Below are 21,773 nucleotides of genomic sequence, written 5' to 3' on the forward strand. Positions count from 1 at the left end.
CTCCCCTGACACCCCTTGAATTGCTTTATGTTGTTTCCCTCCCTTCCGTTGCTAATGCATTTTTAATCACACAATTATTTTATTATGCGGTACTTGTCATAAAACACACTATTGTCTAACCTTAAAAGGAGTCTCATCAAATTAGACTACCGAGAGAATCAAAGAAATCTGAAAGAAAATCAAAACACCTGATACTTTGCAAGCAGCCTTTTCAACTTTTTTTCCTCCCATTAATGTTTCTCGTGTTCTTTCAAAAACAAGAAACCCAATTTTCTCTCGGGGGGTAACCTTTTATTTCATAATGGGCTTGCTCATAAGATACTTCACTTAAACATTTGTTCTCCTCATTCGGTTCTTTTTAGTTAATGCATGTTTGTGTCTTTATATGAACTCTCGTTTGTTGAGGGCTGCTGTTTTTCTCCCGGCTGAAACTCTTTCATATGCCGTTAACCAGGTTCTTTAAAATGTGATTTGGGGGGACTTTTTAATGATAACAATCTATATGCAGGTCATTCCAAAGCAAAATCTTTATTAGGGTGGCTTTGAGCCAACCATTTTAAAGCTATGACTCCCTTAAACCTTGCTTGCAAATCATTTAAACTGTGTTCCACTTGAGAATCAAATCTGGGCTGACTTAGAGGAGAAAGCAAAGCTCCTAGGTGGGAGTTGGGAGAGTCCACCATTTTCTGTGTGAGACAAGGGTTAAGGGCTACCTTTGAGAGAGGACTCTGGGTTTTCTTTTCTCTTTTTTCCCCTTTGTTTTTATTTTTTTTTTAAAAAAAAATATTTTTATTAATTTTCCAATTAAAACCAATTATATCACATTCAATATTTCAAATTATACACATATATATATCAATCAAACCGAATGTTATGCCAAATCATCTAAAGAATTTTTTATTTGGGTTCCCATGCTTCAAGAAATTGGGAATTCCTCGCAACTGTCCACTGCCGTCTTTTTTCTAAAGTTCAAATCGTCCTCCAAGTTCATAATAATCCAGATCTTCCCCTTACAGTCACATAGATGTTTTCCACTTTCATCCGATTGTTTCCCAGCCGCTGAGATAAATATCAAACAACGTTTCACAGATGTTCTTTCTCCTGTGTGAGTTAATCAGTCCAGCCTCCCCATAAATCTTCTTAATGGAGCTCCTTGTTGCGTCGAAGCAGCCCGAAGCAGCGCCATCTCAAAAAGCTCAAATCACTTTCGCTTTCTCTCATAGCCATGAAGATTCACGATCATTATAGAATTTACAGCTTTTTCAGGCAGGAGACCCAAACATCAAACCATAAACTCTTGGTAAATTAATGGATCTCCTTGCCCTATAGCTGAACTTAGCTTCAGGTCGCTGCTCCAATTTAAAGTGCGTCACAACTCATAAATCCTCCGAGCGCGTCCAGAACTCCTTCCGCCCAACTAGGGGGAGGCTTTTCTCATCGGCAACTCCACATCTTTAAAAAAATATGCTCAGTAACAACAGTTATAAAGTTCAACTCACACAGTCTTTTGCTTCTCTTTCACTCCAAACAAGCCAGGACATCGCGTCCGGGAAGGTACGAGGCAACAATATGAAGGAAAATAAAAAATAAAAACTCGCTTCCCTTATCGCTCCGTCCCCATCAATCCTTCTTCCAGATGCAGTACAATCTTTGACTCCTTTCCTTTCAGCAGCATAAATTTCTCAGCAGTAAACAGCGCTTCTTCCCCTCCTTCTGAAGTATGTCCATAGATTTAAGCCTAATTATCTTCTTTAACCATGGAAATCCCCGCCATGCAGATTAGCGTCCGGGAGTCCTGGCCCTCGTAAGTGCTCAGCCCAAGCTCCCCCCACTCCAAAAACAGTCGGAGTGGGTCTGGGGGCATCGCGGGCCAGCGGCCCCTCTCCGTAACCCCCGGAGAGGGTAGGGGGCTGCCATTTACTCCCCTAGCAACCGCCAAATTCCTTACGAAGGTCAGAGAGATGGAAAACAGGTCCGCCATTCCTGCAGGCGGAAACCGGAACCCACCCTTTGTTTTTATTTAGATTAGTTTCCTTTGTCTTAATGTATTATGAAAAAGCTTTCATAAAGTCTTATGGGAGGTGGATGAAATCTGGGCACTGGGAGATTTCAGAAGGGGTTACAAAAAGGCTACAAGATGTCCCTCACAATTTACTTCCATTACAAACCATCTGTTTTTGAAAAAAGGAATGCCAAACCATGGTGGCTAGTGCCCATTGAGCCCTTATGTGTTCTGTCTTGCTTGGGAAGCAATGCCCTCTTTGCATGCCAGGTTGTACACCAGGTCCCATGAGATCTCATGGAACTGTCCAAGTTTCCGCAAGATCATGTGGGGCATCCCAGGTATTCTGAAGCCGACATGCAGAGAGGGCTTTGCTTTCCATCCAAAGCAGAGAGCTTAGAAGTGTTCCTTGCACAAAAGGAGCTTTTAAGCTCCCTTCCTTGCTTGCATTTAACCCCCAGGACTTCAGCCAGGGGCTCTGCTGTGACAGTCCAGGTCCATCTTTTCTCTCAGCTGTCACCTGGAGGCAGCCATTTTACCAGGGATAGGAAGCAGGGTGTCAGCTTTGCTGGGTGCCTAGCTCCATCAAGCACTTCCCACCTCTGAACCCACCCACTGGTCGATACAGGAACAACTATCTAGAAATTGGCGTCTGAGTTTTATCTTCCTCTTCTCTCCTTGTCCCCTTTATTCCTTGTGTGTTGTTCATTTTATTGATTGGCTGATACGAATGTAAGCCTGCAGGTACTCGCAGGTGTCTTGATTTAATGTAAGCCGCTCTGGAAGCCTTTTTTGGCTGAACAGTGGGGTACAAATGCTCTAAATCAGGGGTCAGCAAACTTTTTCAGCAGAGGGCCGGTCCACTGTTCCTCAGACTTTGTGGGGGGCCGGACTGTTTTTTTTGGGGGGGGGGGGATGAACAAATTCCTATGCCCCACAAATAACCCAGAGATGCATTTTAAATAAAAGCACACATTCTACTCATGTAAAAAGACCAGGCAGGCCCCACAAATAACCCAGAGATGCATTTTAAATAAAAGGACACATTCTACTCATGTAAAAAGACCAGGCAGGCCCCACAAATAACCCAGAGATGCATTTTTAATAAAAGGACACATTCTACTCAAGTAAAAAGACCAGACAGGCCCCACAAATAACCCAGAGATGCATTTTAAATAAAAGGACACATTCTACTCATGTAAAAAGACCAGGCAGGCCCCACAAATAACCCAGAGATGCATTTTAAATAAAAGCATACATTCTACTCATGTAGAAACATCAGGCAGGCCCCACAAATAACCCAGAGATGCATTTTAAATAAAAGGACACATTCTACTCATGTAAAAACACGCTGATTCCCGGACCGTCCGTGAGCCGGATTGAGAAGGCGATTGGGCCAGATCCGGCCCCGGGGCTTTAGTTTGCCTACCCATGCTCTAAATAAATAAAAAATATCGTTGAAGTGGCACAAGTCAATTACACATAAGTTGCGATAGTACCAAATGTTATTTCAGTTTTAGACCATGGGCTTGGAAGCGGGAGCACCAGCTCCTGGGAGCCAAACTGTTTTGGGGCCCCTCAGTATCTTTTGGGAGGGGGCTGAGCACTGAGCCAAGTGCAGAGCTGAGCATGGCTCCAGTGGCCAGCTCCTTCCCCTCCTCCAGCTGCTGCAGAGGGAAAGGAGGGTGGAAGCATCCTCTTGCATCCTGACAGTGGCAACTCCAGGAGGAGGTGGAGGAGGAGCTGCCGGCCATTGAAGCTGCGCACCTCTGCTTGGAAGACTGACATCACTGCTGCCAGAACTTCAGAAGTCAGTCCAGCCAGTCAGAAGCAGGAGCAGGGCTTGTGAGGGGTATGACCTGGGGGCCACATAGGGAGGTCAGGAGGGCCGCTTTCTTCTCTCCCCCCTCCCCCATCTGATGTTTCCCACCACTGCTAGAGCAGCAAGAAGCTGTATTCTAAAACTTCTGGAGGGTACCAAATTGGAGGAGGATGCTGTTGCCTCTTTGCTCATTTTCTAAAGTGCTGCGGACCAGAAAGCCCTCCTTTGTAGATCTCAATACCAACAGGGAATTTGGGGGGGGGGGTGGATTGAAAATATGATGAGAGCTTTTATGACGAGGCCATGAATTTTTCTTTGGGGATAACAAGAGAGAGGGCACTGCAATTTAAGATACCTCTCTCTTTTTCTCATTACGCTCCTTTTCCTGCTTATGCGTAAAATTAGAGAGCCTTACCCAGCAAATTGGTGCTCCAGACACAATTCTGATAAGATGAGGGATCTATCTGACTTCAGCCATCCCCTCAGAAACATCCTTCTTTATTTCTTTTTTACCCAGGGAAAGAGTCACAGCGGCGGATGTGAAGTGGAAGCACATTTAGGAAATAGATTAGGAGCGAAGGGCGAGCGGAGCTTGTGCTGTACAAGATTGGGCCTGGCTGCATGCATCTCTTATTAACTCACTTGAACTTTGCCTCTCCCCTCTTAACTCCCCTGCTGCTTACCCACGTGGAATGCAGAGTGAACTACAATATCTAATTTCTTTCTCTGTCTCCCGTAGGGCCATTCTATAGCATCACCAGAATAATGTCGCTGTTGAAGCTTGCGTGCGCATGTGTGGATGCAGGTGGATGCATCTGGGGGAGAGGGGATCCGGGCTTTTTTCCAGGGGGAACTCGATGTAACTCAGCTCCAGCACCTCTCAGGTGGGTGCCATTGCCATTCTAAGAGAAAGAAGGAGGCATACATGGTGAGTTCCGGCACCTCTTTTTCTAGAAAAATAGCATTGGAGGGGATGATGCATGCTTTAATGCTCTCACTGCAAATCCCAGGGTGTTTAGAAGAGAGGGGTCCTTGGGCAAATTTCCACAATTGGAAACCCTCCTCCCCAAGTCCTAATAGGCTCATTTCCTCTTCCTTGCAACTGTTCCTATAGCCCAGGGATGTCCAACTCCCAAGAGAGTGCAATCTACTCCCACTATAAAAAAAAACCTGGCAGTGATCTACCCATCGGATTGACCAAAGTTGTTGAGCTTTTTGTGGGGAGGAAGACCCAACCAGGATCGACCAGGGATGCCCCGTGATCAACCGGTAGATTGTGATTGACCAGTTGGACATGCCTGCTATAGCCCATCCTCTCCCATCTACACCTGGGCACAGCAAGTATTACAGTGGTACCTCGGTTTACAAACACAATTGGTTCCGGAAATCTGTACTTAACCTGAAGCATACGTAACCTGAAGTGAACTTTCCCATTGAAAGTAATGGAAAATGGATTAATCCATTCCAGACGGCCCGTGGAGTACTTAAACTGAAGCGTACTTAACCTGAAGCGAACTTTCCCATTGAAAGTAATGGAAAATGGATTAATCCATTCCAGACGGGTCCGCGGAGTACTTAACCTGAAAATACTCAAACCGAGGCGTACTTAAACCGAGGTATGACTGTATATTCGAAAGCAGAGGTTGCCAATGTCGTATTCATCCTGACCAATGGCCCTGGTATATGCATTTTTGTATACATTACTTGGCAGGACAGCTGCATTGCAAAATCTGATGAAATTTCAAAATGCGGCACTGTTCTGGCTCACGTATTGTTTTGGAAAGCTTGAATGGGATTCGGTTTCCTTTAAATGTGAACAGAATCTAATCTAAAACCCCACCCACACCCCTAGCAGTTACGGTACACATACGGCATACTGTATATCCCAAAGACTGTATATCCCAAAGCAGAGGTTGCCAATATCGTATTCATCCTGATCAATGGCCCTGGTATATGCATTTTTGTATACATTACTTGGCAGGACAGCTGCATTGCAAAATCTGATGAAATTTCAAAATATGGCACTGTTCTGGCTTACGTATTGTTTTGGAAAGCTTGAATGGGGTTCGGTTTCCTTTAAATGTGAACAGAATCTAATCTAAAACCCCACCCCACACCCCTAGCAGTTACACATACGGCATACACGCCACCTGCAATCTGGAATGCCCAGGAAAGTCTTTTCTACTGGAATCAACCCTTTGATTGTATAAACTGGTCCTGATCTTCATGTACACATATACATATCTGGCCCATTTGTTTCCAGAATAGCAATTTATTCCTGGAAGGATGAAGCACACAGAAAAGCAGCTCCGCTCGCTCAGCTTCCAATGACTTCAGCCATTCAGCATTTTAATCGCAGGAGAAGGTCAAATGTACCAACCTTCCCTTCCCTGCTGGCGTCCTTCTGTCCATCTGTGCTGCAGACAGGTGGGTAGTTCAGATGCCAACACAGAAGCATCTGTTCTTCCCACTATTTCTCTACTGCCACCACTCCTGCTTCCAGGTAGATCAGTGCAAAGCAGAACAATTGCAACTTCATCTTTTGTAAGAGGCCATGGCTACCTGATGCTTCCAGCTGCAAGGGCTGTCTAAGGTGGCATTAAATATTCCTTCTTTTCAGCTATGACTTTGAATTCATTCATTTTAGCAGGTCTGAAGTATATCCAAACAGTCACTTAAATTACTATATAAATATGCACTTTTTTCCAATCATGTTTAGCATGTTCCTGCTTCTCTGCCCTTTCACTCCATGGCCACTATTTATCCTTTTCTGCAATTAGTTACAGGGATAATCCCAGCCAATCAGCAATTGTGTCATGGATGGAATGATGTCACAATGCCATTGCTTTTTTTCTGGGGGGGACGGGACGCAGGGGTACACATACCCCTAAACATTTTGTGAATCCAGGTTTGGCCTCATCGAGGGGCAGTATTTCAATATGAGTAGGAAAATGAGAGTACCTCTAAGCATTTTTTTGGGGGGGAGCACTGCACAATGCTACATAGAATTGCAAAACAAATCTAAAATGAAACATCCAACACAAAACAAACAAACGAAAACCCTGACAGCATCCCAAAACAAAGAAAACATATCTCAAGATTGGGGGGGGGGTATTTTCAGAACAGCCCAACATGTTTCGGCCAAGTGAAATTGAAAAAATGCCCTGGAGAGATTTCTGCAAAATATATATTCCATACAGTTACAAATCAATGTGTAAAGGACATTGAATAACTTTTATTGCACAGGTCCTTAGACCACAGCAGCACAAAGCAAAATAATAAAACGGAAACCAGGAAACAGAATTTGCATAAATGCAAATAAAAATCGCTACTCAATGTTTGAGATTTGCAATTAGTAAAATTAGCAATCAGGATAAAATAAAAGCATATTAATGTTAAAGCATAAAAAATATTTATAAAATAACACACATTACTGATTTAGTACAAACCATGATGAACAATGCAAAAGTAAACAAGGAAGAGTCTTTCAGACAGCCTGATATATATAATAAACTATCAATAAGGGGGTGGGTATTTTTGTGATATTGAAGGATACTGAACATGTGCAGCAGCGATATAGATAGCAGATCTGTTCAAGCTGTTTTTCAATTTAACTGCGTAAGGCCTTTCAACAATTACCACTCACCCCTTCCAAGAGGTGGGCAGGGTTTGCGACCCAGCACGGGGTTTCCTGGGATCAGGGTGCCACCCACCTTGGCTTCAGGGTGGCCATTGCCCCGCCCCCATCCCAGCAGACCAATGGGCTGGGGGCGGGAGGCAGGGTGAGGGCTGGAAAAGGGGCTCTTCAGCCCAGGCTCACAACACATTGGGCTGTTTTGAATATAAAATCCACATTCCCACCCCAGCCCCAGCATCTTGAGACAGTGCCACATAGTGAATCAGATCTGGCAATGCTGCTATGGGATGACCTTACTGGGGGTGGGGGCACCTATAGGAATTGAAAGGGGGCCAGTCCTGGCATTCATCAGAGTGGAGTGACGTGCTTCAGGTAGGGAAATGGGGTAGATGAAGGCAGGAAATGGAAATAGTTAAACTATGCAATTCACTCCCACGGGAGGCAGAGATGGCCACCAACTTAGATGGCTTTGAAAGAGTAGATGAATCATTGGCATATAAAGCTACTAGCAACACTAGCTATGCCCTGTGTCCACAGCTGAAGGCAACAGTGCTTCCAAATGCCAGTTGCTGGAAACCATGAAGTGGGGAGTGCACTTATGTTCAGATCCTGCTAGCTGGGTAGGACTAGCTGGGCCCATTGGCCTGATTTAGGCAGCTGTTCTTATGTTCTTGTGTTTCCGGCTTTTGTGGGAGGCCAGCACTCTTGTGGGCCAGCACCGCAACTGAGAGCAAAGGCCGTGCTTCCTGGGTTAGTCACATGGGGACTGCCACTCAATCAGGGATCATACAGTAGGTGGGATGATGTCACAATCCTATTGGGCTGTGTGATGACACCATTGAGCAAACTAAACAGAACGGGAGCCCAAGGGAGGTTAAAACAAATGAGCGTGTGTGTGCCAAAAGTATCTGAAAGGGAGCTATTTTACAACAGTGGGGTCTTAAAACACCCCACCCTTTTCAGCCCCACTAAGTATCATTGCATGCCAACTTACAAGCTAAAGAACTGCTGCATGTCAGCTATCAAATACAGACAATATTTGGAAATCAAATATCATCAGACGTCTAATATCAGTTACTGGCAAGTTTTTAGGTAGCGAGGTCCGTGTACCCTGAAAGGGGGTAGTACACGGTGTAATAGATAAATTAAAATATTTGGCATCAAAATTCACAGAGCATAATTTTTCAAGAGCAACTGCGTGACCCAACTATGCCTGGAAGCACACAGACTCCCCATTCCCTTTTCTAGCAAATACACCCCTCTCCGGCATGCAGGATGGTGTTTTTGGTCCCATTAGCCCATTCCAGAGCCCACCAGAAAGCCTCACTGTGGACAGGTGCGCATAGCCTCTCCATGAGGCAAGCTCTTCCGATGAGGGAAGCGGAGAATTCTTTTGTCTCCTAGCTGAACATGATGAGAATGCAGCCTGGGGGCGTGGAACCTGGCAAGCACCCTGGCTCTCAGACTGGCCTTTTAGCAGGGCCAAGCTCAAATTAGTTTGCTTGCAGCCAAGGGGGAAACTACTTATTTGGTTTCTATCCCACCCTTCATTCTGTAGGAGAAAATGTATGTGCAGGGAGAGAGGGAAGATAGTGGGTAAGGACCATAACTCATGGGCTTTGCATGTAGAAGATCTCAGGCTTAATCCCCGGGTATTCCTGAGAAAAAATGCAACTTGCATGCAAATCTGTCTCCCCTTTCTTGGTGATGCCTAAGTGGCCACCTTAATTATCTGGCTGCTTATTGGGTTGAGCTTTGTTCTTTATTACAGAGAACGTAAATACTGTATTGCTCTGCATATGGGCCACACTTTCCTCCCAGATCTGGCTTGTATACCTGAGAGCGTGGTCATCATGCTGCTATAGGTAGAGCTGAAATTTAAGCTAAGACCTTGGGAACCCCACAGAACTTCAGTAAACTTCAGTAGCTTCTGTAAAAGGATATTTTACACCCTTCTCTACAGGTGGTGCTGGTTGCCCAGTGAATTGTTCACTATGAGACAAGGCAAGAGGTAGCGTGTAATTTTTTAGATTGTAAAAAACACTGGATGGTGCCAGAGATTTACAGTATTTTTCCCCTTTCAAGGAGATCTTATTTTAGGGGTGGCTTATATTTGGACCAATGAAGTATATTCTGCTGCCACCAAGCACCTGTCACTCTGTGATCTATTGGGTTGAGAGAGCCCTTGCCTCTCTAAACCAATTCGTCCAGCTGTGATTGAGCTGGGTGCTCTTTGACTCCTTTCAGAATCCCTGCTTTGATGTGGAGTCCTTTGAAGTCTTCTGGGTTGCCAAATTCCACACGAAGCTTGAAGATTAAAGTCACTGTGTTTAGCTTGTGATCAAGCAGTGATGAATTGTCATTTGGTTTTCTGGCAGTGGCACCCACTGAATCCATGGGAAGCTTATTCGTGTTGCTGCTCCTTTAAGGGGCACAGGTGAACAACAGAATCAAGTGGTAAAGCTTTTTCCGGGACTGTACCATTTTTCAGTTTGACTGGCGTATAAACACCTCCTCTCCGTATCTCCCAAAATTTTAATGTATCAATAGGGTATGTCTGTGACCTGGATTCAAGAACTAAGGATTTACCATCTCTAAAGAATGGTCACATTGGCCAGGTAATGCAATCAGTGACCAGTATCAGCAGGGCCAGATTTAGATAAAAAAAGGCCACTTATAAGGCCCCTCCCCACCCCCACCCTCATAACTAGAAGAAAATGGAAGAGTGTTATAAACAAAATTGAGTGAAGCCAAGGATGATGGGTATTTAAAATTCTACAATTCACAATTTCTCCTCTAAAGGTCATAAGATATTATTGTTAAATACCGTGGTGATTTTTAAAAAATGCATAAAATTAACACTGAAAAACTTTTGCAAGAACTGAACTTTGTAAACCTTTTGTGGCCTGGGCAGGCCTGGAACTACTTCCCATGTCTTGTTCCTCCCTAAGGAATCAAGTTCAGCCTTCATGGCATTTAACCATGGCTCAGCATCCTCTGAGGTTAAACTTTGGACGTCTTGGAAGCTTGAAGGTTCCCAAACCTTCTCTGAGTAACTAACAACAGCTGTATCTGCTATGACTGTTTTAGCAAACTTCTCCTCTTTAGGAGAATGGTGGGCAGGCCGACGCCCTGGGCAGGCCATCCCATCGGCCTGCCCACCATTCTCCTAAAGAGGAGAAGTTTGCTAAAACAGTCATAGCAGATACAGCTGTTGTTAGTTACTCAGAGAATTTAAGATTGGAAAGGTGGAAGGGAAACAGAATTGACATTTGCCCATCCCTTCTCCCAGGTACAGGACGCGGGTGGCGCTGTGGGTTAAACCACTGAGCCTAGGGCTTGCCAATCAGAAGGTCGGCGGTTCGAATCCCCGCGATGGGGTGGGCTCCAATTGCTCAGTCCCTGCTCCTGTCAACCTAGCAGTTCAAAAGCACATCAAAGTGCAAGTAGATAAATAGGTACCGCTCTGGCGGGAAGGTAAACGGCGTTTCCGTGCACTGCTCTGGTTCGCCAGAAGCAGCTTAGTCATGCTGGCCACATGACCCCGGAAGCTGTACGCGGGTTCCCTCGGCCAGTAAAGCGAGATGAGCACCACAACCCCAGAGTCGTCCGTGACTGGACCTAATGGTCAGGGGTCCCTTTACCTTTACCTTTACTCCCAGATAAGTATGTGTAGGATTGCAGCCTCAGTCAATACCAAACATCTTTGCATAGGGTATCAAGGCAAAGGATTTCCCCCTTGACCACAGCATATAGCAATATCTCAATCTGTCATCTGCAAGGCAAGGGCTGGGAAAGAGGAGGAGGGCAATTCATGATGTCTAAGGGAGGCTCTTGTGTCTGCTCCCTTCTAGGCTCCTGTCTTGTGCAGAGAAGAATCCACACATCCTCCATCAACACATGATTTTCACCTCTTTCCTTTTGAACTGTAGCCTGCTGTCAAGTTTGCTGTCCAGCATACTGGGACGCAGGTCACGCAGGTACCTGCCAGCCGTCCCAGAGGGTGCCAGCTCTAAATGAGCACAATCCAAAACCCAGAGCTTGTGGCCTCAGCAAACATGTGTGCCATTCTGAGTGCTGGGACTAAATCCAGGATGCCTCATATAGTGTTGGCATCCACTGCCAATGAATAGGGCATCCTGTCATCCTGAGCTTTGGAAAGATATTGGAGGCTCATCAGATCTTATATCTGTTTTAACACAGTGGGGTTTTATCTTTCCCTTCTGACATGCTGTGGAATTACAAGTTATGTTTTTTTAAAAAAACAAAAATCTAGCCTCAATGTTTCTTGCATTTTATTTAAAACTTAGTGGGCTGAATTCAAAGTTCTGTGTCTGCAAACACCGGGGCTCTTGCACTAGCAGGTGCATGAGTTTTCACGTAGCATAGCAGAATGGCCCCTCTGAGTAAAAGGGTGTGAATGACTAGTTTAGGGTCAAACACTTTTGAATACTCCCTGATTTTGAACTCTGGGAAACAAAACTTTTAAAAAAACAACTAAGTTGAACTATTTTCCTTGAAGTGCTTGTTTTCCACATGCAAGGAGTATTGGGGATGAAGGACACTCAAGCATGCAATGAATAAAAGCCCATGCAGCAAGAAGCAGTATATTCTAGGTTAAGGTGGCACTGCTTTATTTCGCTGATTCGATCAACTGAGTGTTGGGTCTGAATGCTGAACTTCAGGTGATGCATGAAAGTAAAGACTCATTTCAGGACAAATGGAAAAATTTGCATTTATCTGGAATTAACACAGAGAGGACAGAATGGGCATGAATGGGACTCTTTCTGTGTCCATTCAGACTATGGTCGGGGTTACATACCTATCTCAGGTAGTGGCCGAGAAGATATTACCATCATTTATATTCCCCACTCCATGAACACTGCAGACTTGCTCTGGGACATTTTGTGGGGGGATTGTAACTGCCACACACACACACACACACACACACAGAGAGAGAGAGAGAGAGAGAGAGAGAGAGAGAGAGAGAGAGAGAGAGAGAGAGAGAGAGAGAGAGAATGGAACATTTTTTCCCTAGCCACCACCCAACATCACAAATGGTCTGCACTGGGATGTTGGGGGGGCAGTTGGAAAGGTAGTACAGGATTTCAGCCAAAAGCAGGTGCTGATGTTCTCTACACTACCTCCACAGGGGATGACCCAAGATTATTATTTAAAAAAAGCAATGTGATTGTGAGTACCAACATGAAAAATTAGCCAATACAGAAAGCATGGAAAAAATGGAATTTCAGTGAAGAAACATGGGATGAACAGATTTTTAGGTATGATAATAATGATAATGATAAACCTTTTTTGCACACTCTTACATGAAATACAAGGGAAGAGTCTTCAATTTGATCTGCATTTTGCAGGGGGGAAACGAATTCTGCAAATTGACGGAGCTCATGAATTTTACACAAGGAACAGTCCGGAGATAAACGTCTGCCACACCAAGACATCTGTAGTCTAAGTAGTTCTACTTTGAAGCCACTAAGTCTTTTTTTACTTGTCATATGCACTTCCACAACACATGGCACAACACACCACCATTTAATTGCTTCTGCCTGTCTTTGAATAGAGACATTTTTTTAATTGCACCAAGGAATGAAATTTTCCGTGAAAAAGTTCTAGAAATTAAATGGCTTTGCTTCCTGACTCCAATTTTCTTTTTAATTATGTAGCGGGTTTTAATTAATGGGGGAAAGCCAGTGAAGTAGCAATCGTAGTTTTTCATTTTCTTTATCGCCTTTTCATTCTGACCTTCTTCCATGTGGCTCAGGGTAGTGGGCAAAGTTTGCCCACTCCTGTTCCACTATCAAAACAGCCCTGTCAGGTAGGACAGCCCTGTGAAGGAACAAAATTATCAAATATCCATCATGGTTGAGTGAGAATTTGAAATAAGGCCTCCCTGCTCCTGGGGTGTGCATTTGTCCCCTGGGACCTGAGGTTCAGAGAGGAGAGAGAGAGAGAGAGAGAGAGCGCCACTAGGGACCCTGCCATTTCCATCACCTTTCTATTTACTGCCATCATGCTCTTGCCTTAATGACAGACATGCTACATCTCCATTAGTGCAAACTAGGATGCTCCTCTCCCTCCATAGCAGCTGCTGGACGGTGTCACATCCAAGATGACAACAATGATAGCATAATCAGCACGATCCTTAATTCCCAAACTGCAACAATCCACTTTTCTGTTTGCAGGTTGGAAGGTTCAACCTCTCTTTGGGCTTTCACCAACATAGGAGAGATTGTTTTTAATAAAATTCTGTTGAAAGGTTCTGACATATACAGAAATCATTCTTAGGCTTCAGGTGTCCGGAGTAAATAACAACAGCAGCATCCATTCTATGCAGCTACAAACCCAAGCCTGGTTTCTAGCACTTGCTTTTTAAAACAAAACAAAAAAAAATGGGATGCTAGACCTGAATGCATAAACTGGGGGTAAGAATCATTTGTTTTTCTGTTCTGGAACCCAAAACAAATCCCAAACTTGCAGCAGACTTAAAACAGCTAGGGCTGCTGCAAGAAAAGATTTCAGTGTAAACAAGCTGTTACCTGATATTTACACAGCATCTAAATGTACAAAAGGCACACTATGTACATTGCGAATTTGGTCAGTACTGTATTATTCTTTCTGTGTTGCAGACAGAAGGCTGAGAAACAGACGTTTGGCTAAGCTGGCCACCTGATAAGTTCATGGCATGGGTGAGACTTCCTGGTTCAGTGCTCACAGTCTCATTCCATGCGCCCAATCTGATTTTGGACAGCGGGGAGGTGTTAAATATCAAAGCCGGTACATCCATTCAATTCTTAAGGCTGACCTTGAGACAGGAGGGAGGTAGGAGGGAGGGGAGAGAATAAGACAGAACCAACAGGGGTCTCCCCATTCCAGCTACTTTGAAGTCCTCTTACCTGAAGCGTAGAGAGAAGAACTTGCAAGCCACTAACTTCTTGCTCAGCCATGCTGCTCTATGCTCACTCTCTAAGTGCTAGCGGTGCATGCAATTCCAACAGTTGCTTGGCCTGATTCAGAGAGAGCAGCTAAACTCCAGAGCAGGAGAAAGTAAAAAACCAGAGCAATGCAACTCTAGACCTCCACGCAAGAGACAAATGTACACACAGGCACTCACACTCTCCCTTCACATACACACAGCCCGCCCCCTGGTCTCCTGTCCCTGTAGTGGTCTCCCACTGTGACGGAGAGATTAATTCCTATATAAAGAATCTGAGGGATTAAGCAAAGTGCTCTGTGAAAGGTCCGGGTGTTGGGTGCACAGCCGGAGGCGTGCAGGGTGGGTGGTGATGGCAGCAGGAGGAGGAAAAGGCAAAGAGAGGAGAACCTCAGATCCTCTGGGCAAAGCCTGCGGAGAAGAAGGGGAGGGCGATCGAGGCTGCCTGCCTGTCAGACATTCTCAGCTGACCTGCTGATCAGTTCCAGAGAGCCCTCAGAGGCCAGTCTGCTCCTACTGCTTCTGTCCTAGTGAAATTGGAGACACATGGAGATTGACAGGGCCCTAGACATTGGCAAGCAGAGGAGTCCTGCAGGCTTAGTAAACCAGAGCTCTTCACTTGCTTTAAAAAAAAAGAAAGAAAGCTGTTTGTAAGCTGCAGCCTATCTTGTATGCAGTACATGAACTGGCCTAGGTGTGTAGAGGGATTTTAATCAATAATCAAGGCAAGTCAGTAGGCTGGTCAGGGGCTGAGAAGAGAGAGCTTGGGGGGCTCCCAGCAATCATTCAAACCTGAGCTGTCAGGTCCAAATGGTGGATCTATTTTAGTACAGCTTTGAACTTTGTTATATTATGAATCTTTTCTGTGCATGCAAAAATCTCCAGGATCTCCAGGCAAGGATGGAAAAGACTCTGGTCTGAAACCACCAGACAGCTGCTGTCAGTCAGTGCAGGCAAGACTGAGTTAGATGGTCTGACTTAGGAAGCTGCCTTACTCCACTGGTCCATCTAACTCAGTTTTGTCCACACTGGCTGGCAATGGCTCTATGGGAATTCAGACAGGGTTCTCCCCCAGCCCTACCTGGAGCTTCCAAGGATTGAGTGCGGGACATTTTACATGCAAAGCAGGTGGTCTACTGTTGAGCTACACCCCTGAGCTACAGACTGGGTATAAGGCAGCTTTCTATGCTAAGCTAAAATATATGAGCACCTATGTATTCAGAACTGCCCAGAGACAGGGGGAAAGCGGGAAATTGCATGAGGATCCACCTGGTGGTGTCAGGGGCAGAGAACACATCATTCAGCAAAGTGCATGTTCAGCCAACATACTTGAGAAATAAAGAGAGCATAACAAGAATCCTTAATGAACCTATATAGGAAAGGGCCTGGAGAGAGAGCCAGGTAGAAAAGTGAATTATCTGTCCCATCAAACTTACTTTCTAAAGTTATGCAGTGGGAGAAATGGAAAAATGGGTGAGGAAGGCTTAACTAAACAATAGACACAGGAGAGATGAAGGTACCAATCTGAGACAAAACCCTTACCTAGACTTCAAGCCAGACATTTGGCCCTTTAAGAAACTCCAAAGGGGGCAGATCCTACAAGAAGTGGGTGGAAGACAGAAGCTCAAAGTGCCCCAGGCCACTTTTAATCCTTGATAGAGCAAGTTGCTCACTAGGAGTTCTCCATGGTGCTGCAAAAACTTTTCCACCTTACTGCCTTCGCAGGACCAGAACACAACAGCTATGTAGCAGGCAAAGTCCTATCCCCCAGCCACAGAACACTTTAGACAGCCACCATTCTGGTTTTCCAAGATTTCAGCACAATCTGTGATCCACCAACCATGCTGAAGCTAAGCAGAACCGGCAATGGCCAGTGCTTGGATGGAGAAGACCTCCTATGTTCCTCTGGTAAGGTAAAATGAAAAGGAACCCTGGATGGTTAAGTCCAGTCGAAGGCAACTATGGGGTGTGGCTCTCATCTCACTTTAGGCCGAGGGAGCTGGCATTTGTCTGGAGGCAGCTTTCCAGTCATGTGGTCAGTATGACAAAACTGCTTCTGGCACAACGGGACACTGTGACGGAAACCAGAGCACACGGAAACGCCATTTACCTTCCCGTGGCAGTGGTACCTGTTTATCTATTTGCACTGGTGTGCTTTTGAACTGCTAGGTTGGCAGAAGCTGGGACAGAGCAATGGGAACTCACCACCGTCGAGCGGATTCGAACCGGCGACCTTCCGATCGGCAAGCCCAAGAGACTCAGTGGTTTAGACCACAGTGCCACCTACATCCCTTGTTGCTCTGGTGTGCAGAAGTGAGTGGGTGGATCCTCTGCCCTCCACAGCCAAGACCAAACACCAACACACACAAACTTCTACAAAGAGCACCAGGATGAAAGAAAGACCACTGTGGCTCCAGTCAGAGCAAAGTTAGCCAATCAGCTCCAGACAGCATGGCCGATGGTCAGGGGTGATGGGAGTTGGTGTCCAACAAACCTCTGGAGATCATCATATGGGCTACTCGTGGGCCAGAGAATGAGCAGCTGCAGGGACCTTAATGTTAGTATTTCATGCCTCCAATGCTGCAGATGAGATTGGTGTAAATCACATGCCTGTCTGGGGAAAGTGTGGGAATGGAAGACAGTCTTAGTATCTATTCTGCTGTATGTACTACTGTACTGTACTTTTGCTTTTACTTGTTTCCTGTTCCTCTCTCAGAGCTGGAGAGAGAAGACGCCATGATTCCTTTGTCTGTACATAGTGTGTAAATAAATACGTAGATTAGCTCTACGATGTCTCATGCTTCTTGCTGTGTTATGCTAGAAGATTAGTGTGCATATATCATTTGATATACAGTGGTACCTCGGTTTATGAACACAATTGGTTCCGGAAGTCTGTTCATAAACTGAAGCATTCATAAACTGAAGCGAACTTTCCCATTGAAAGTAATGGAAAGTGGATTAATCCGTTCCAGACAGGTCCGCAGAGTACTCAACCTGAAGCGTACTTAACCCGAAGCATGGGTGTAATTGGTTCTGGAAGTCTGTTCATAAACTGAAGCGTTCATAAACTGAAGCGAACTTTCCCATTGAAAGTAATGGAAAGTGAATTAATCCGTTCCAGATGGGTCCGCGGCGTTCGTAAACCGAAAATTCGTAAAGCGAGGTGTTCATAAACCGAGGTTCCACTGTATGTCAGTGAAGCACACTGGAGAAGAAGGGAAATGCAGCAGAGCTGTGCATACCAGAGGACGCTCGGAGTTTGGGGGCTGCAGTCCTCACTCCCTGTCAGGTAGAACTCCATGCCAACTGTCAGTTTCCTTAGGGTTGCAAAGGTAAAAAGAAGCACGCTCAGGCCTCTGGTTGGCCACTATGAGAACAGGATGCTAGCCTGATCCAGCAACAAAACAAAAGCTGAGATTTTTTTTGGAAGCTGGACGTTGTGCCCTGTTCCACATTGTGTGCTTTCCCTGCACTCCTGCAGAATCACAGCTTACACTCAGCCTTTCACATAGTCAGATACGGAAACAGGGCAATCAGAAGATATTTCCTTAATAAACCACCGTTGGGCGCTTCAACATTTCCCACCATTTCTATCCTGCCGTAACACGATTGATAACAGACTTTACATCCTGAGGAGTATTTCCATCCTCCTTTGTTCTCCGCTTTGTTCTCGAAGCCTTTGTTCTGAGAGCACCCAAGTGACTTATTTCCAAGCCTGGCTATGTAAGAACCCCGATCAATGCTTTTTCTCTCCCCCCCCCTTTTTTTATTTTAGCCTTCCTCTAGACCACGGGTGTCAAACACAAGGCCCGGGGGCCAAATCCGGCCCGCCAGACCTCGTAATGTGGCCCGCCAAGCGCCCCAGCCAGCGGGACCCAGCAGCGGGACCTTGCTGCTGAAGCGCTGTGCCGACAAAACGCCAACAAACAGCTGGGGCCGGGGGGGTTTAGAAAGGCGGCCAGAGCTGCACTGCGTGGAGCGCCCCGAGCCGCAGCAGGAGAAGGAGGAGGCAGCTTGCCGGGTCAGCGCTCGGCAGCGCTGCACGGAGAGTCCCGAGCCTCTGCGACGCAGCAGTGCTCTGTAGCACTTTGAATCCTCCTCCTCCTGCCACGGCTCGGCACCTGGAAACGGCTGCTGCTGCTGCTGAAGCACAGACAAAGCACCCAGCAGCGCCGTGTGGAGGAGGAGGAGGATTCAAAGTGCTACAGAGCACTGCTGCGTCCCAGAGGCTCGGGACTCTCTGCACGGCGCTGCCGGGCACCGACCCGGCAAGCCTCCGTCTCCGCCTCCTCTTGCCTCACCTCCTCCTCCTGCCGCGGCTCAGCCTCATGAACGTGAGCTCAGCAGCGGCTCAGCCTCACGAATGCGCAACTCTGAGGCTTTACGCACTTCTCCTAAAACGGACACCCGCTGCCTCACGCTGCACGGGAAATGCTTTTTGCCCCTGGGTCCCTTCGCGCTCTTTTCTGGCGCTGAAACAAGGCAGCGACCCCCCCCCTTCCCTTTCTTTCTTCCTCTCTCTCGTTCTTATTCTTTCTTTCCCTCTCCTTCCTTCCTTATCTCTGTCTTCTCTCCCTCTTTCTTTTTCTTTCCTTCTTTATTCCTTCTTTCCTACTCTTCTTTCTCTCACCTCTTTCCTTCCTCTCTCCCTCCTGCTCCCTCTTTTCTTGTTTTCTTTCTTTCTTCCTTACTTCCTTTCTTCCTTCCGTCCTTCCCATCTTTCTTCCTCTCCCTCATTCTTATTCTTTCTTTCCCTCTACTTCCTTCCTTCTTTCTCCCTTTCAGTCTTCTCTCCCTCTTTCTTTTTCTTTCCTTCTTTATTCCCTTCCTTATTTCCTACTCTTCTTTCTCTCCCCTCTTTCCTTCCTTCCTCTCTTCCTCCCACTCCCTCTTTTCTTCCTTCCTTCCTTCCTTCCTTCCTCCCTTCCTCCCTCCCCTCCCCTCCCCTCCTTCTCCCTCTCCTCAGAAACATAGGATGCTGCTTTATACTTCTGGCCCTTAAACCCTGGAACCAGGAGAGCAGCTCCAGTGCGTCAACCTCAGCCAGTCCCTTTGGTGAAGGGTGGTGGCTCACTGGCAGAACATCTGTCCTGCATGCAGAAGGACCCCAGCATCTCCAGGTACTACCGGTAGTAGCTCTGCAAAGGTCCTGCATGAAACCCTAGCGAGCCTCCACCACCCAGTGCAGTTACCAAAAATCATTTTTCAATAAATTGTACAATAATTGTACATTTGAATATCTACTTGCCATTATTCTGACTATGTTTCTGCTTTCAGAGCTAGTTATTACTTACATTATTACAAAAAACAGTAATAATTGAATGCAGTGACAATAATTTATGATAATAAAGAGTGGACACATAGTCCTACAGATACAACCGGCCCTTTGAGGGTGACCAAACTGCTGATGCGGCCCCCGATGAATTTGAGTTTGACACCCCTGCTCTAGACAATTATGCTTGATGAATAAGCTTTGAGTGATTACAAGTCAGTTAGAAAAACAACAACTAAGGCTGAGGGCAATCCCCAGGTTTGAGAAGGTCTCTGACAAGGTGCCTCCAAGTGCCAAGAGCCACCCGGCCTACCTGGCAACAGTGGCTGAGTCCCAGAAGATGCCCACCATTTTGAATTCCCACAGTGTCCAGAAGTGACACGACATCAGATCCCCCAGAACTCAGTGGGAAACTTAACAAAGCAAGGTGGCTCCCAGATATAGCAGGCAGAATTCACAGTGCTGGTTATGACCTATAGAGCACTATCTGGCTTGGGCCCAGACTCCCTGTGTAAACCTGCCCAGGTGCTAAGAACCTCAGGTGAGCACCTACCCTCAGTCCCTTCAACAACAGAAGCATGATTGATGGTGACACGAGAGAGCACTTTCTCTGTGGCTGCTCCCATCTTGCAAAATTCCCTCCCAAGAGGGTTAGATTGGCTCCCTGTTTGCTATCCCTCCACCAGCAGGATAAGACCTTCCTATTCAGACACACCTTACAAAATTAAGGTACAGATGATGCTGATCACTGGGGTGCTATTGGGGAAACTGTATTTTAATTGCTGGCTTGAAATGTCTTTTGATGTATTTCAACTATTGTTTTTTAACTAGTTACTTTGCTTTTTATAATGATGTTTTAAATGTTGCAAGGGATATAAATGTATTAAATTAAATTTAAATTAAATTAGCAGCTGGCATTTGATAAATACATAATCAGGAGTAATGTACTGGTGCACACACAGAGAGAGGGAGGGAGGAAGAGAGAGAGAGAGAGAGAGAGAGAGAGAGAGAGAGAGAGAGAGAGAGAGAGAGAGAGATTGTAAGCTCTCTGGAACAAGGACATGTATTTTGTTTATATTATTCTGTAAAGCCCCATTGATGGGCTGAGCTAAGTGCCTCGATAATAATAGTTACAGGTAGGTAGCCATGTTGGTATGCATGATAAAGCTTTCTTATGCCATCTCACCCTTTGCTTTTTCCTGCAAGACCAATTGCAGTCATTAACAGTCAACAGGTTTACCACTCCTATCAGCCAATCACCCATTCCCACCACCCTTCTGAGTAATACCCCTCCCCACCTTCTGACTATACATAAGGGTCTGGTAGAAGAAGAAGAGGAGGAGGAGTTTGGATTTGATATCCTGCTTTATCTCTACCTAAAGGAGTCTCAAAGCGGCTAAGAATCTCCTTTTCCCTTCCTCCCCCACAACAGACACTCTGTGAGGTGGGTGGGGCTGAGAGACTTCAGAGAAGTGTGACTAGCCCAAGGTCACCCAGCAGCTGCATGTGGAGGAGCGGAGACGCGAACCCGATTCCCCAGATTACAAGTCTACCGCTCTTAACCACTACACCACACTGGTGACTTCTGTTTCAGTGTATCTGAAGAAGTGTGCATGTACACGAAAGCTCATACCTATGACAAACTTAGTTGGTCTCTAAGGTGCTACTGGAATGATTTGTTTGTTTGTTTGTTTGTTTCGATCATAATGTTAAGAACATTAGAGAGATGTATGGAGAGAGATGAGTGCAAGTGTAGAAACCTCTGACTCATAGCTGCCAAGTTTTCCCTTTTCTCGCGAGGAAGCCTATTCAGCATAAGGGAAAATCCCTTTAAAAAAGGGATAACTTGGCAGCTATGCTCTGACTTTTGCATGGCTACGTTGCCAACAGTGCAAAGATGGGAGTTGCATTCATTGCACCCACTTTTAGCTTTGACTTCACCCACTAATGGCATGTGGTCCCTAGAAGATCGCCTACAGTGGAATGCGGCCCTCAGGATGAAAAAGCTTCCACATGACCAGGTGTATATTTAGAAAGACAGCGAGGCAGAGCACCTTAGTTGGACTGCTTGCCAGGCATACTATTCAGATA

At 45.8% G+C, this 21,773-nt stretch overlaps 1 protein-coding gene across 1 annotated transcript in view; it reads right to left on the bottom strand.

The window, feature by feature from the left end:
* Window positions 1-14,623, bottom strand: part of AGBL1 (AGBL carboxypeptidase 1) — a 403,281-nt gene extending 388,658 nt beyond the window's left edge. The window contains exon 1 of the mRNA XM_088656701.1: window positions 14,373-14,623. Coding sequence (XP_088512827.1) covers window positions 14,373-14,423 — 51 coding nt within the window. The 5' untranslated portion in view covers window positions 14,424-14,623. The remainder of the gene's footprint in view (window positions 1-14,372) is intronic.
* Window positions 14,624-21,773: the final 7,150 nt, after the last annotated feature.

This window comes from Zootoca vivipara, chromosome 13 (assembly GCF_965207765.1).
Source record: "Zootoca vivipara chromosome 13, rZooViv2.hap1.1, whole genome shotgun sequence".
Lineage (NCBI taxonomy): Eukaryota > Metazoa > Chordata > Lepidosauria > Squamata > Lacertidae > Zootoca > Zootoca vivipara.